Here is a 13,790-nt window from a genome sequence, read left to right as displayed (position 1 = left end):
TGCCTATGGGAAAAAACAACCCTAATTATGCATGGTAATTATACATGAAATGGCCTCTACATTAGCTATTACTATTCAGGAATAAAAATGAAGAATTGCTATAGGCATTCCTCTGAAAATGTTAGCTCAGCATGCAGCAGAAGTTAAAAAGATTAATAGAACATTATGAATTCACAGAGAAGGAAGAAAGACCAGGACACTGTACCACCAAGTAGAATACACTTGTCTCCTGAACACTATGTGTAGTTCTAGTCATTTATTCTCAAAAATATAGATTGATAATATTATATATGTATTTATATTAAATAAATATTAAACTACTTCTTATTAAATCATGTATTTATTTAATGCAATATATTTACATAAAATATATTGATATATTTACATAATAGTCATATATTATGCATTTAGTTATGTTATAAGATATTATAATTATAAAAACGTACAGTGGAACTAGAAAAGGCACAGAGAAGAGAAATAAGGATACCTCTTGTATGTACCTATTTTGATGAAAGGAAAGATTAAATGCAATAGGACTCCTCAGATTAGGAAAGAGGCAACAGATGATATGACAGAGGTCTTTAAAGTTATAGACATCATGGAGAAAATGGATGAGCAGTGATCATTTACCATTCCTCATAGTGGGAGAGCCAGAAGGAATACGTGAAATTATTACACTGAAGATTAAAAAATAAGAAGCATTCCTTATTTTATAGAATGCATAATTCTTTGTGGAACCTGTCCCATGAGATAAGTGTAGTCAAAGGGCAAACACGTGTGTGTGTGTGTATACATATACATTTGAAATAAATATAGCCACTGTGGACAGAAACTTGGGTGAAGCAGACTATTCGCTTGACCTGGTATGGCAGTTCCAACATAGTTACAGATGGAATATGCAATCATGAAAGTAGTGATGTTCTAAGAACTGTTAATTCAAATAATCTGTTTTAAATAGAAAAAAAAAGGTGGACATGAAATAGAATCTGTACAGATTTTTCAAAAGAAGACTACATGGCTTCTACCATTTCTGATAAATTTTGCTAAATTTGCCATAAAAGGAGAAAAAGGATTTTTTCTTCGGAAAATAACTTTTCTGCACTTGTTGCAGAGATTTGGTCAAGTTAAATAAAGATTAGATCTGTTTTCAGGATGGCCTTTAATTGTGGACTTGATGTAGAAAATATTACAGAAGTGTATCTTTTTAGGAAATCAGGAAATCAGACTAGATTTTTTAATGGCTATTACTACAAAAAAAAGTATTGCATGCAAATACAGGTTGATGCCACCACCACCAAATATAGCTTGCAGACTACTTCATGGAAGTGTTCCTTGCTGGGTCCAGTCTTCACTCTATTGAAGTGACCTCAGCAAGCCACTTATCTCAAGAGGTAATAATTTTATGGCCAAGAGACCATATTTGAATGGTCTCCTCTGGATTCAGCAAAACACTTAGGTCATTGTGCTGTGTGTCACCTATTTGACATAATCACAATTAAACTTTAACTCTTACTAATTACTTTTGCCAGCCCAGCCTTAATTCTAGCTCATCCACTCCTAGGAGCACCATCCTAGCCTTGACCTACCAGGGCTTGCAGGATTAGACCCTTTGCCACTTCCCATCTGATCTGTAACCATCTCCCAAATCTCAGGCATAGCCTCCTCTGAAAAACTTTGCCAGCATCAGAACCAACCTACACAGAAGTCCCTTACTGACATCACCCTCTGTCCTCATATGGTAACAGCTTTAAAATCCAACAATAAGCCAGCCATAAGCAGTAAGTCCTTGTTGGCCTGTGCCCTAAAGCAAGCATGGAAGCCATTTCTTATTCTGATACATGAGGTAAACCACTGTGTGCTCCTGGTTCAGAATTGATTGTTTAATCCCATCCTGGCCTGAACTTGTTGCAGCCCATCAGCCTCTGCCAGCTCACTCCCCTGTACATGCACAGGTTCCTACAAGCCCTTGCAAGTCCCAGGAAGCCGGATTAAGCTCCAACGTCTTTTCTTAACCCGGACTCTAACCCAAATGCAGTTCTCTCCCCAGCAGTTTCAGCCAGTCCTAGGTCACAACTGAGGTAAAAGGCACCTGGCCAGCACTCATGCTCTGTGTAACCCAGCATCCAGTTCTGACCTCTACCTTGGCTATAACTTTTTGGCTATTTGGTGGCCAAAATCCTAATCCTGATGTACTCTGCTCAAGAGAACACAGCCTACATTATAACTACAGGAGATGGCAGTCCTCTGACAGTACTGGCACAAAAATTAGCCAGGCAATCTATTCTGCCATCAGCCCTCAAACACAGCTGTCAGCCCTAGAAGCGCAAAAAAATAACATCAACACAAATCTAACCCTAGTCCATAGAACTCTGACAGCCTCCAGACTAACATTCATCCTGACTAAGCCTATACATTCCTGATGCCAACCTAGTGGTCCATGCAGGTCTTATGAACAAACACTCCACTTGATACCAGGGATTGAAAACCAACAAAAACCTAGACTAGTCAAGTTTAGACCCAGACTGGTTTCTCCTGTGACCAGCCCTAAATCTGAACAACATCTCTTAGCAGACTTTGTTCTAAGCTCAATGGTCTTTGCTACCTCAAACTGGAACCACTGAACCTATACCCCAGGCTGTTCAAATTAGCAGTGCTAGTTGCTTTAAACAATCAAACAGTAATTACTGTTAGCATTATAATATCATCTGTAGACTCCATCTGACAGAAGCTCAGAGAAGTGTAGATGTGTAAAATGAAATGGTCACTCCAAGTTTCTCTATTTTCTGTCTGAAATAGACTATACAGACAGAGGAGACTTTTTAGCACAGACAGGTGAATGTGTGACCTTAAGTAACACCACAGATCAATGGCAGGTCTGCCAGTAAAGGACAAGTCCCATTATTTCATATTACTGCTCTGTTCTCTAGATCACACTGTCAGTCAGAAAGATGTCCAAGTGAAACTGACCTTCATTTTACCAGGAGTTTATCAAAACTGACAATTTTTTTTCTGAAAAACATTTCTGTTTATATGAATCAGAATTTTGCATTAAAAAGCAATTAAAACAGTGAACTCCTCAGAATTTTAGTAATAAGATTCAAGCAGAATTTAAGCATTGTTGGGTCTTTTTCTGGCCTTCTGCATTAGCGACATTAATAATTTATAAAGGAGATTTATAACTCTCAAATTACGAATATAAGAATTAGAACATGGACAAATCCAGCTTCTCTCCCATTTTGTGCTAAGACTGTGCTTGATTTTTCAAAAACAGAGCTGGTATTTTACTGAATTGTTTTTACCATTTACTTGTCCTGTGAAAAGATTGCCAAATGTATAGCTAAATAAAATAGGTTTGCACACTGTGAATATACCGCTCACTGGTATGAAGTAAAAGAAACCTTAACAACTATACAATTTAGGTTTTGCAGAAATAGCATGAGGCTGCTTCTTGCAATTTAAAGCACTCCATGTCATCAACAAATAAACTCAAATGTCAACTCCCCATTGAGTTTTTACTTCTGATCAGAAACTTTTCAGCCAGTGACAATGCAATGTTTGCGTAGAGAGGATTCTATCAAGTTATCTAACTTGACTTCACCGAATGAAAGCATTCACAGTCAATTGAAAAGGACCTTAGCAGCAATTCTGGAGACAATCATCCCATAACTGGAATTCTGTTATATTTACAAATTCATTCAGATCTGTTTGCTTCAGAGTTGTTTTTTTTCCAGGAAAGTAAATCTGGACACCCAAAAGAGATCCCACTTTGTAAGGCAACTTTGCTACCTCCACAGCAAAGCTTTTCATCTGCTTTTCAGAAAAGTGCAGTATCTTCATAAACTGAAGGTAAAATAGTTACGGCTGTAGTAAGTGAAAAAAGCAGTTGTCAAGCTCGACGTGCCTGAGAGGTAAGCCTGCATTTGGGTACTCCTGTCATAGCTGTTCTCATTTGTACACCCCTGTATCTAACAAAATTTAACAAATGAAAAATCCAGATGCTAAAAAAGTTTGTTAAATGAATAATTACATAGTTTGGAATAATATAATTGTTGCACTAAGCAAGCTAAAGTATCTTCTGTATTTGCTATTTAAAAAAAACAAACATGATTCATATGAAAGGAATTTTTGGGTGCCTGATACAAGGCAAATCCTAAGGATATCCTTAGAAAAGATTCTACAAACTTGAATGGGGGTGAGGGGTTGTCTGTGCATTTTTCTGTACTAGCTTAGATCATGGATATGTGGACAAATTAACACCTATTGAGTCATGATGTCCTGACTTTCCAAAGGTGCAAACACATGGCAGAACTATTAGAATAGTTAAATCTCTACTTGAAAGCAGCAACTTTATTCCAAGGTGAACTTGGATGTAATTTTTCATAGATTTAAAACTTGTTTTTCAGTGAATAACCTGCCCATTTGTACCTAGCTATCATGAAAAATATGCCTCAAACTGTCTCCTTTCAGGAGTGTGTGGCCTAAACAGGAATATATTGAAATTCACCGTAACTTTTTCTGTATGAGACAAGGAGATTTTCTGCTTTCTTAACCTGGTTTCCTATGGAAACAAGATGTATGGAATCAGGCAGTCTGCTAACTCACCCTAATTTTTTTCAAGCATTTTTTATTTAATTCCAGTCACATTTGACTGAGGGGTAGAGTTCTCAAGGACATTAAATTCTCCCAGACAAATCTGTACTGAGGAGACAGACTGTACCAGCAGTCACCACTGATAGAAAGGCAGAGAGAACTCAGCAGTGTCGATTCTGCCTGCAGCTAGCCAGCTTGCGCACTCATACTGTCCAGACACTTAGCATACAAGTAAAGTACTGTGGTTGAACCAGCACACCTCACCTCCTTTGATATAGAGGGAAATGTAAGCACAAAGAGGTAAAGGTGTTTTTCTCATCATGTAAGATAACAATAGCAAAACCAGGAACACAGTCCAACCCTTCTGATATCCATTCCAGGACCTATCCATTGATCTGCTTGACTATTTGTCTTTAGCTGGTATGTTCTACTTAACCAAGCTGCCTTAAATCCATAACCAGCATTAACAATGCAAAGTGAGCCATAATATTTATGTCATTCTGATTTTCATCATCTGGATGTCATCTGTAATACAGATAAAGATTTTACAAAGTGTTCCAGTCATTTTGAACTGACCAGCATTTGTTTTATTGGGACATAGTCATTCTGACCTGCAAAGAGAAAGGAACGCATTCTTCAGGTCAAACTTCTCTTTCTGAACCAGTGCTGATAATTTCAGCTTGCCTTTTGTGGCTCTGTTTGCTAGGCGCTTCTGTTGATAGGCCTGGTTTGGATTAGAAGTTGCTAACATACTGCTAGGGCAGGGGACCGTCTACAGGACACTGCTCCAAATCAATCTAGCCTAGTCCAGCCCAATCCAATCCAATCACCGATTGTGTTTTCCAATTTACCATTCAAAATTCTAGCTGCCAACAGCTTTAGGTTAAATCAAATGTCCTCTGTCTGTAGGGCCCATGGTGAAAAACTTATGTAGCCCTGGACATGCTACAGGTTTTACAGTTTCACAGCTGAAATCCTTCAAGTTCCTTGACCCTACTGAAAAAGGATTTATTTTATTGTAATTCCCAAATGTTCATTTTTGTATGTGTGTTTTCCTATAGAATGTGTGTATTGCTTCCAGCAATGTGTTTTATATTACCTGGAAGAATAGAAATGCTCTAATGGGAGGAAACAATTTGATACTTATTGCCAGTGCAACACAAAGCAGAACTTCAAAATGACACCATGATTTCTCAAGCAAAGTCATCCCATTTATTTTGGAGCTTGGGGACCTCACTCTCGAATCCATTACAGTATTTTGTGCAATTACACTGGTAAAAACCCCACAAATTATGGAGTAAAAAGACAGACTCTCTTTCTGCTTGCCACAGACTAAGAAAGCTACACGGCCTTTGATTTATACCTACCGTAGACAGCATCTACAGAAAGTAATTCTCCTTTGCTTGTAATGAGTTCATCTTTTCTCTTTAGGGCACACATTGGACACGACTTCCTTGGCATAAGTTCAGTCTCTTTTCCAAGGAGCATCCAATGAAGATACTTACTGATAAAGAATTTCATTCAGAGTTCAAGAGGTAGCCTGGACTAGGCAAACATCTGCTGGGAAATTAAACTAAAAAAAAAACCACTCTCTCACCTTTCTAATGCACTGACCTTGTCTCCTTTTTTATTTTGCCACAAGAAGTGTATTTGATCAATGGCCCTCACCTTGACAGTGAAGTCTGCAGTGAGAGGCCCAGATATTCTCAGTATCTCCTTGTCAGGAAACTTCTGGAAATCGATGCTAGAATTGTCCATGAGGAAGGAGCCTGTGGAGCTGAGGCTGTTTTCACCCTTCACACCTTGGAGAGTCTTGGTTTCCAAATCTGACAAATCCAAACAAATTAACAGGGAACTAGAGCATTATAATTTTAAGTAACAGTAAGTAAGAGTGGAAAAATAATGGGGGAGATGTAGATTTGCCTCCTAAATTAGAAATAATTAAACTCTTTTGTTCTTTTCCACAGTTTATTCATATTCCCTTATGTTCCTTCTCTTCTTTCTCTTCCCTCCCCCTTTTGGACTTGTTCAACCTTCAGATTTCTAGGTCTGTGTTCACTTTCTCACCCATGGGACATGCTTTTACTCTCTCCCAGACATATTAATCCATTCCAAGTTGGGCATATTTACTCTCATTTAACTCACTCTCAGTAAGTCACACTTCTATGCGGCGCATGACTCAGACCTTCCCCCATGAGTGCTGGCTTTGTTAGTTGCTGTTCCCATTCTTAGTTCAAAGATGGGTCACTAAGCACATGCTGCAATGACAGGTGATTAGCTGAAAGTGGGATGTCCAGGAAAGAAAGATCAGTATGACAGCAATCCTGCCTTCTCTCCACAGGTGGTCTGAACCATTTCAACTAAGTAAGAAATGAAAGGGGAGTGTCAAACTCTCCTGAGCTCTCTCTTTGGTTCTCAGTATGTTCTACAGACCCAAAGTGGGCAATTAAACAAGGTACAGTTTTGCAGTGACACAATCTTTATTGCTGATTATTAAATCATATTAACCATATTAAATTATGTATTGAATGGAAATCAAATATCAAAAAGCAGACCCATTACGTCATCCAGTTAGTATTCCTGCCAGATCTAGACTATGCCTTACAGTATATTTACCAGTAAGCTGTTTCATGTGATTATTTCAAAGTAAGAATGCATTTCATCATGAAGGATTACAAAGTTGTTCACAAATGTATTTGTGAAATTATATACAATTTCTTCTCCCACACAGAAAGGCAACTAAGAGAAAACCTGAATGGGGATGGGGACGTATTATTATTCTATGCCAGTATCATATTTTCAGAGAGGGAAAATGGGAGAAATGATTTTATTAGCATGCATTAAGTTTTTAATTTGGAAAAAAGAGATAATTATAGCAATTAGACTGCTTCCCAGGATGGGTCATGGGAATTAATTCAAGAAGGAAGGTGCTGAAGCAGTAGCAGAAGCACTGAGAATTTGTTCTGCATTAATGAATTGCTCAGTTTTCAGTGAGACTAGTCTCCTCCTTTGTGATGGACTTGGCCATATAGTTATTTCTGCATGGAACTGCATGCATCAAGTATAAAGATGTTTTTAAGACTTCTGTATATGTAGTCAGCCTCCTATTGACTTCTACCACAGCCAAAGTTCACAGGGTAAAATACTCCTCCTTCCAAACTGATTGTAGCTCATACATGTATATAAGCTTTTGATGGGTGAACAAAAAGATTCATGGAGAATCTGAAATAAGAAAGAGATGTACTTGGATTTACTCATGTTTACATAGTGCAGTTAATCTAAATCCCAATCAGTGAATCTGGCAGACCTTGCTGATTTAATTATTTTTTTGTTCTGAAACATGATATTGTCTGACTGAAGACAGCTTCAGAACAGCCTCTCTTGCTAAAAACTCATTTCTCCCTAAGCAGAGTCATAGCTCAATTTCACTGCAAAAATAATAAAAATATGAAAATGTTTGCTACCTTGGAAAGGAACATGTATACTGTGAGAGAAAGCAGGAGAGAAGGGAAGAGTTCAAATCAGGCAAAGAAATAACAACCCTACCGGAGCAGCTCAGGAATACCCAAAGGGCCACTTAAAACTGAAGTATGGAAAGTATTTGAACTTAAAAGAAAACATTATAACTTTTTCTCAGTTTCCAACCTATAATTTGATCATCATTTTTCACAGGTTTTCTATACCTAAGCAACTATAAAAAGGTTACGACCTGCCCACTGATTTCTTCAACATAAGCAGTGGACTACAGAACAGGATTCATAATCCACCCTTTATTTTGCCATTCAATATAAGTACGTTGGGAAAAGAAGTCTGGAGAGAATGATTTTGTGTTTCTCCTCTTTGCTGAACTAACGATTGTATTTATATTGACAAACACAGGGGACTGTAATTGAATCTCTGCTGCAGGAAAGTTGCATTACCTTTTGGAAACGGAGGAGGGGAGGCCTACTTATTTTACAATAATTTGTGCTTCTGACAGTTTATGCAGGCAGTACTGTCTGGAATCACTTGCTTGTATTTTTCTAACGGTAAATCCAGTTTGCCAGCATTCTTCTGTTCAATGCTGCTGATGAATAAAGGAGCAGCTTGTGATAGTGACTGCACTGGCAGGTAGGAGGGAAGGATGTAAAGAGCCTTCTATTCAAGAAAGAAATGAGTTTGCCTACAGCGCTCTCTGCATATTCTCAAACGCAGAGACTGTTCTCCCAGACAGGCTGCTGGGATGCATAGCTCCTTCTCAGGTGAAGCAGGGAAGAAGTGTTATAGCCAGCAAGTGATGGTTAGCAAAATCAACGGGCTTAACTCCCTGGAGCTTTATCACTCCAAAAGAGCATGGCTTGACATGTGCCTGCTCCTTCTGTATTTCTCACTGTGATGTGTGTGCATGTATGTGTTTGTGTATATCTATAGGAGTGAGAGAGATTACTGTAACAGAAATGTGTTAAAGTTACGAGCAGCCTGGTGGTTAAGCTCAGCTGTAGGGAAGCTTATACTTTACTGTCCTGAATATTTCTTCACTCAGTGGGATATATTTTATTAATTTTAAACAAAAGCACTTGGCACCAAGTGAGCCAACCAAAGGATAAACAAACAGAAATGTCTGAAAAATTATGGAGGGGCAAAGGATTCTGCAACACTGGCCAAGCTCTGTTCTGAAACGAGCATGTACCACTGATGTAATGGGGGCTGATGAGAGCTTTGGAGGGCAGCATTCATCCCATGTGTTGAAATCAGTGATCTTAGAGATGGAAACCAGACACCACACTGTAAACAGAGCACTGCGGGTTAGCAAGACTTCCTTAAACAAGTGTACACAAGCTTTTTCTACTTACATAAATGATCGGGTCCTTTGAGCACAAGACGAACATGCCTGCTTCCATATGGAATAGCAACCACTGTATCATCCACTGGGGGAAAGGTAAAAATGCATGGAGTCAACAAGCAAAGAAATTCCCATTTCTTTTCGAATAAGCAGTGAAATAAGTGTTCACAAAAAAGTCAAAGAAAAGCTTCTGGAACTATTAAAAAATCCCATTTGAGTTATGAGAGAACTTTAAAAGTCTTCTTAAAAAGAACTCTGTTGTTAAACTTGGTTAAGAACCCTCTTCTTAAAAGAACCCAAACCTGTTGATTTTTTTTATTCTCAGCTCCTTCTCAGCCATTTCTGGATTTAAAGAGTAACTGGTAACTTTCTATTTTACCATCGCTCCTATTAAAACCCTTCCAAATTATCTCAATTGGTATGTTTTTTCTGAAGTAGAGAGGCATAAACCTATTTTGATGTTTAACCAGAACTACCCATTTCTTTAACTGACCATTTCCCATCTGACCCCTAAAGCTTCCCCACATCCCTGCCCAAGTTATGTGATGATCTCCGGCTGCCCTCAGGGATGCATTCCTATTCACACCTTATATTAGAATGACCTTGGCTAGAAGTGCTATAAATCTGTTTCCTGTTCCACATTATTGACAAAAAGCCTTTGGCAAAACAGGGGCCCATCACACTGTCACATGTCTTAGAGTAGGTATTAGAGTAGGATCTTGCACAAGCGATGTTCTTGGGAGTTTGATGAGCTGGAGCTAAACTGAGAATGTGAGTTAACATGTAGTTCACATGCTGCTGCAAAAGTTAGTTAGATAAGCACTTCCAAAGAGCCAGCAACCTCAATAATGTCCTAAAGTGAGACAGGAAGGAAAGGTGAGAAATGACACTAGAAAACACTCCGAACTCTACATCTGGTTAAAGGAGGTGATGTCCAAGGAACGTCGACCTGCATTAACCAGGGCATTGACCTGTGTCAACCTTTCCCTGTCCTTTCTGCCTCCTTCTCCTATACCTACAAGTTGGGAGAGAAAAAACATGTAAGCTAAACAGTTTTTGGGGACAGGTGGTAGACATGAAAGGAATGAAGCCTCTTTCACTATTTATTCACTATTTATTTCATTAGAACTGTGCTCATATTTCTGTCATGCAATTCCTGCTAAAAAGAGCTATGGCTCTGAATTCAAAACAATACATTACTTTGCAAGGTAAAACTAACTCAGCACTAAAAGCATACTATCTTTCATCCAGAGATACAGACTGTGACCACAACTTTCTGAACAGAGTTCAGGTAAAAGTGGGAAAAGTATTCCAACCTAGCTAAATCAGTTAAAATAGTTAATAATGCTGACATTGTAGTGGACATAATACTTCTGATTCAGCACCCCATTGCAATGACTGGGAGAATGGGTCGTTCCATTCTCTATTTCTAAACTACAGCATCTACAAACTTATCTACCATATGACAATGCATCAAAATGACTTTCTACAAAGGAAATGTTGTTGCTTCATAGATGCATTAAAAATGTAGGCTGGAAAGAAGGTAATGTTAGAAGATGGAAAGAAGTTATTTTTAAAATAAATGCGTGTTCTTGAAAGTCAGTGCATAGACGTTGCAAAAACAAAAGTCTCCGCTTATTCACAAGGCCTGTAAAGCAAAAGTAGGGGATAGCCTCTCCGGTTAGATAGTAGCATGCTCAACTCCTCCTAGCCTTCCTTTTCTATTAGAAAAAATGTTTATGTATCTATATTACAGTAGCTCAATCATAATCCTTTGCTGAACAGAATTGGTACTTGTCACATTTTGTGCAATGGTTGCGGAGTTTGCTTTTAAGCTAGGTTAGAGTTTCACAATTCAGTAAGTAGACAGAGTCATGCTACTGTCTAGACTTGTAATACCTGTACTGTATTTACAATATTTTCTATCTAGCCATCCAATGAATGGTTTATAAATCGTGTCCAGTGCAGGTAAAATTCACTCACACTACAAAATTGTGGCCTTTTTCAGCATGGTATAGCTTTCATGGGATGTGTGAAAGTCTGAGCACAAGATACAATTTTGTTTTGCTATTGCTTGGAAAGTAAGAAAAAAGTTCACTTACTTACTACAGAAACTATCTACTAGTTTCTACATCATAGTCATTTTAAGACTGTCAGGGCTAGGATAAAGATCAGGGAGTTGCCCTGCTGGTGTCCTAGAAGGTCTTGTAGCAGCTTGTACAAATGTGTTTGTGTTCAAGAGTGGCAGAAGAAAGTTGAAGGTACAATTATGTTGAAGAGTGAAGAGAGGCAATAGAAAGAGAGGGAAACCTACAAGATGTAAAATAGGGACTTCCTTCAAACAAGTTTATTCTTCCAAACATATAGTATCTTAAATTCATGAATGAATTTTTTAATTTTAATTAATTTTTTAATTTTAAATGCAGTCATGAACCATAGGAATTTCTGACACTCTTTTACTGGAGAGCTTTATGAACTGAAATTTCCATACTTTTGTAGCCTCTTAATAGCTCAAAAGGGAAGGGGCAAATGCAGCCAGTCTGATAAACTGCCTAGTGCCAGAGGAGTTGCTTGGAGGTAATGCCTATGTTTGTGACCAGGCTCTTCTGAACCTGATCTCCATTTTCAAAATTTGATATGGTGCATTTCCTCAAGCTATCCAGGAATTTAGGTGTCTCCTGAGACTTCTGAAACAATGTGATTGAATTACATTCAATACACATTCTGCTCATACATGTCTCTGGTATCATTTATACTAACAGACACAAACATCTTCCATTGCTATACAGAATTCAGATTTTCTGTTGGAAAAGCAAATATTCGAGTCCATTACAGCATTCATTAAACATTGATATTCTAATATCAGTTTCTTTGTTATCATTCTGACAGTTAATATTCGAGACACACAGTAAGATAAATAATTCTAATCCATTTTGGGGGACAAAATCCATGATTATGACATAATATTTTTCCTGTATGTATGACATTTATTGGAGTGAGTCTGAGAAAACAATAACTTCACATTTTCAAAAAGTGTTAATACTCCTTTTACAAATCTTATTTAAAATAATCCCTAGACCTCCCCATGTCTTTATTACACTTGACTGCCTTGGATGTCTCTCAGTTAGGAGCTCTGTGCTGGATAGTTGACAACCCACTGGTATGTCACAGAGCGATTTGAAAATCATACAGTTTAAAGATTATGTAAGCTTATATATCATACATTCTTTGCATGTCTCTCCTGCTCCAGATTAATTCTAGGACTATATTTCACCTGATCTTGTCGTTGCTCTCTATTTGAAATCTTTTAGTGTACTTCATGTGAAATGCAAAGCTCAGTGGGATTTATGCTTATCACAGTGCTTCCTGCTTTCACAAAGCAGAGGTAGTAAGAGCTGAAGGACAATTTCCTGAGGCTAGCAGTGAAAAGACTGAAGAGTTTTTCCTGTGAAGAGGCACTCAGAAGTTGGAACAGGAATATTTTGTCACAACTTCCTCAGACAAACAATAGGCAGAGACGCAAAGCAAGCAGCAGCCCCCTGGGGTGGTCTGAAGAAAAGGTGCAAAGTGGTTCACAGGCAGTTGTTTTTCTCCAGAGAAGATGCATAGAGAGGGAGGGGAGGGAGTCCCAGATAACTGGGAGGACAGCGGACCAAGACTGTGGAAAAGATGAAAGCACCTAGCCGAAGTTTGTATGTCAGGTACTTGTATCAGAGAGAGCAATTTCTTCTGGTTCTGGATTCTGATGCAATGTCTATACAGTCCAACCATCAATTCCCATGATGAAAAACTGAGTTGCTTCTATTTACCCATTACTATTGATATTAAACTGAAATCAGGAACTGCATCTATTTTGGCATCAATGGCAAGAGCAATCAGACAGATATCTATCAGATAGGTATCTTCAGGATAGCAATTTCTATCATTTGCTTTTACAGTAATCTATTCAGACATAAATCATTCACTAGTAGATGTCATATTCCCTTTTAGAGAGATACTAGCAGCCTTAACTTTGCATAAAGTGGTCAGCAGAATTCATCCACCGCTTTAACAGAGCAGTTCTCTAAGTATTTGGTGAATACAAAGAAGCCAGGTTAAATTAATCTCTGCAGTCCATCTACATTCTTTCTAAATAGAGGTATTATTAAAAAAAAATCACTTTATGAAAAGTCAGAAAGACTGACCTACCCAAGCTCAGGACTAAGAGCAAAGGATATTTCTGGAAGGAAGTCTTTTGTACCACTATTTTAAATTTTTAATAGAAAATAGAGCATAGACACAGGTGTTTCCTTTTTCACAAAACGTAAGAGAGAATTCAAGGACACATTGCCTCCTGCCCTGCCGTGCTTCCATTTCTGAGGCCTCCGGGAGATGTATA

At 38.1% G+C, this 13,790-nt stretch overlaps 1 protein-coding gene across 1 annotated transcript in view; it reads right to left on the bottom strand.

Annotated features, from left to right (window-relative positions):
• ADAMTSL1 (ADAMTS like 1) overlaps positions 1 to 13,790 on the bottom strand; it is a 199,956-nt gene that overhangs the window by 124,966 nt on the left and 61,200 nt on the right. The window contains exons 6-7 of the mRNA XM_067315970.1: positions 9,423 to 9,497; positions 6,259 to 6,416 (exon numbers count right to left, since the gene is read on the bottom strand). Of these exons, the coding sequence (XP_067172071.1) occupies positions 6,259 to 6,416; positions 9,423 to 9,497 (233 nt within the window). The remainder of the gene's footprint in view (positions 1 to 6,258; positions 6,417 to 9,422; positions 9,498 to 13,790) is intronic.

This window comes from Apteryx mantelli, chromosome Z (genome assembly GCF_036417845.1).
Source record: "Apteryx mantelli isolate bAptMan1 chromosome Z, bAptMan1.hap1, whole genome shotgun sequence".
In the NCBI taxonomy this organism is placed as follows: Eukaryota; Metazoa; Chordata; class Aves; order Apterygiformes; family Apterygidae; genus Apteryx; species Apteryx mantelli.
Note: the sequence above shows the minus strand (reverse complement) of the source record. Positions and strands in the feature narration are given on the sequence as shown.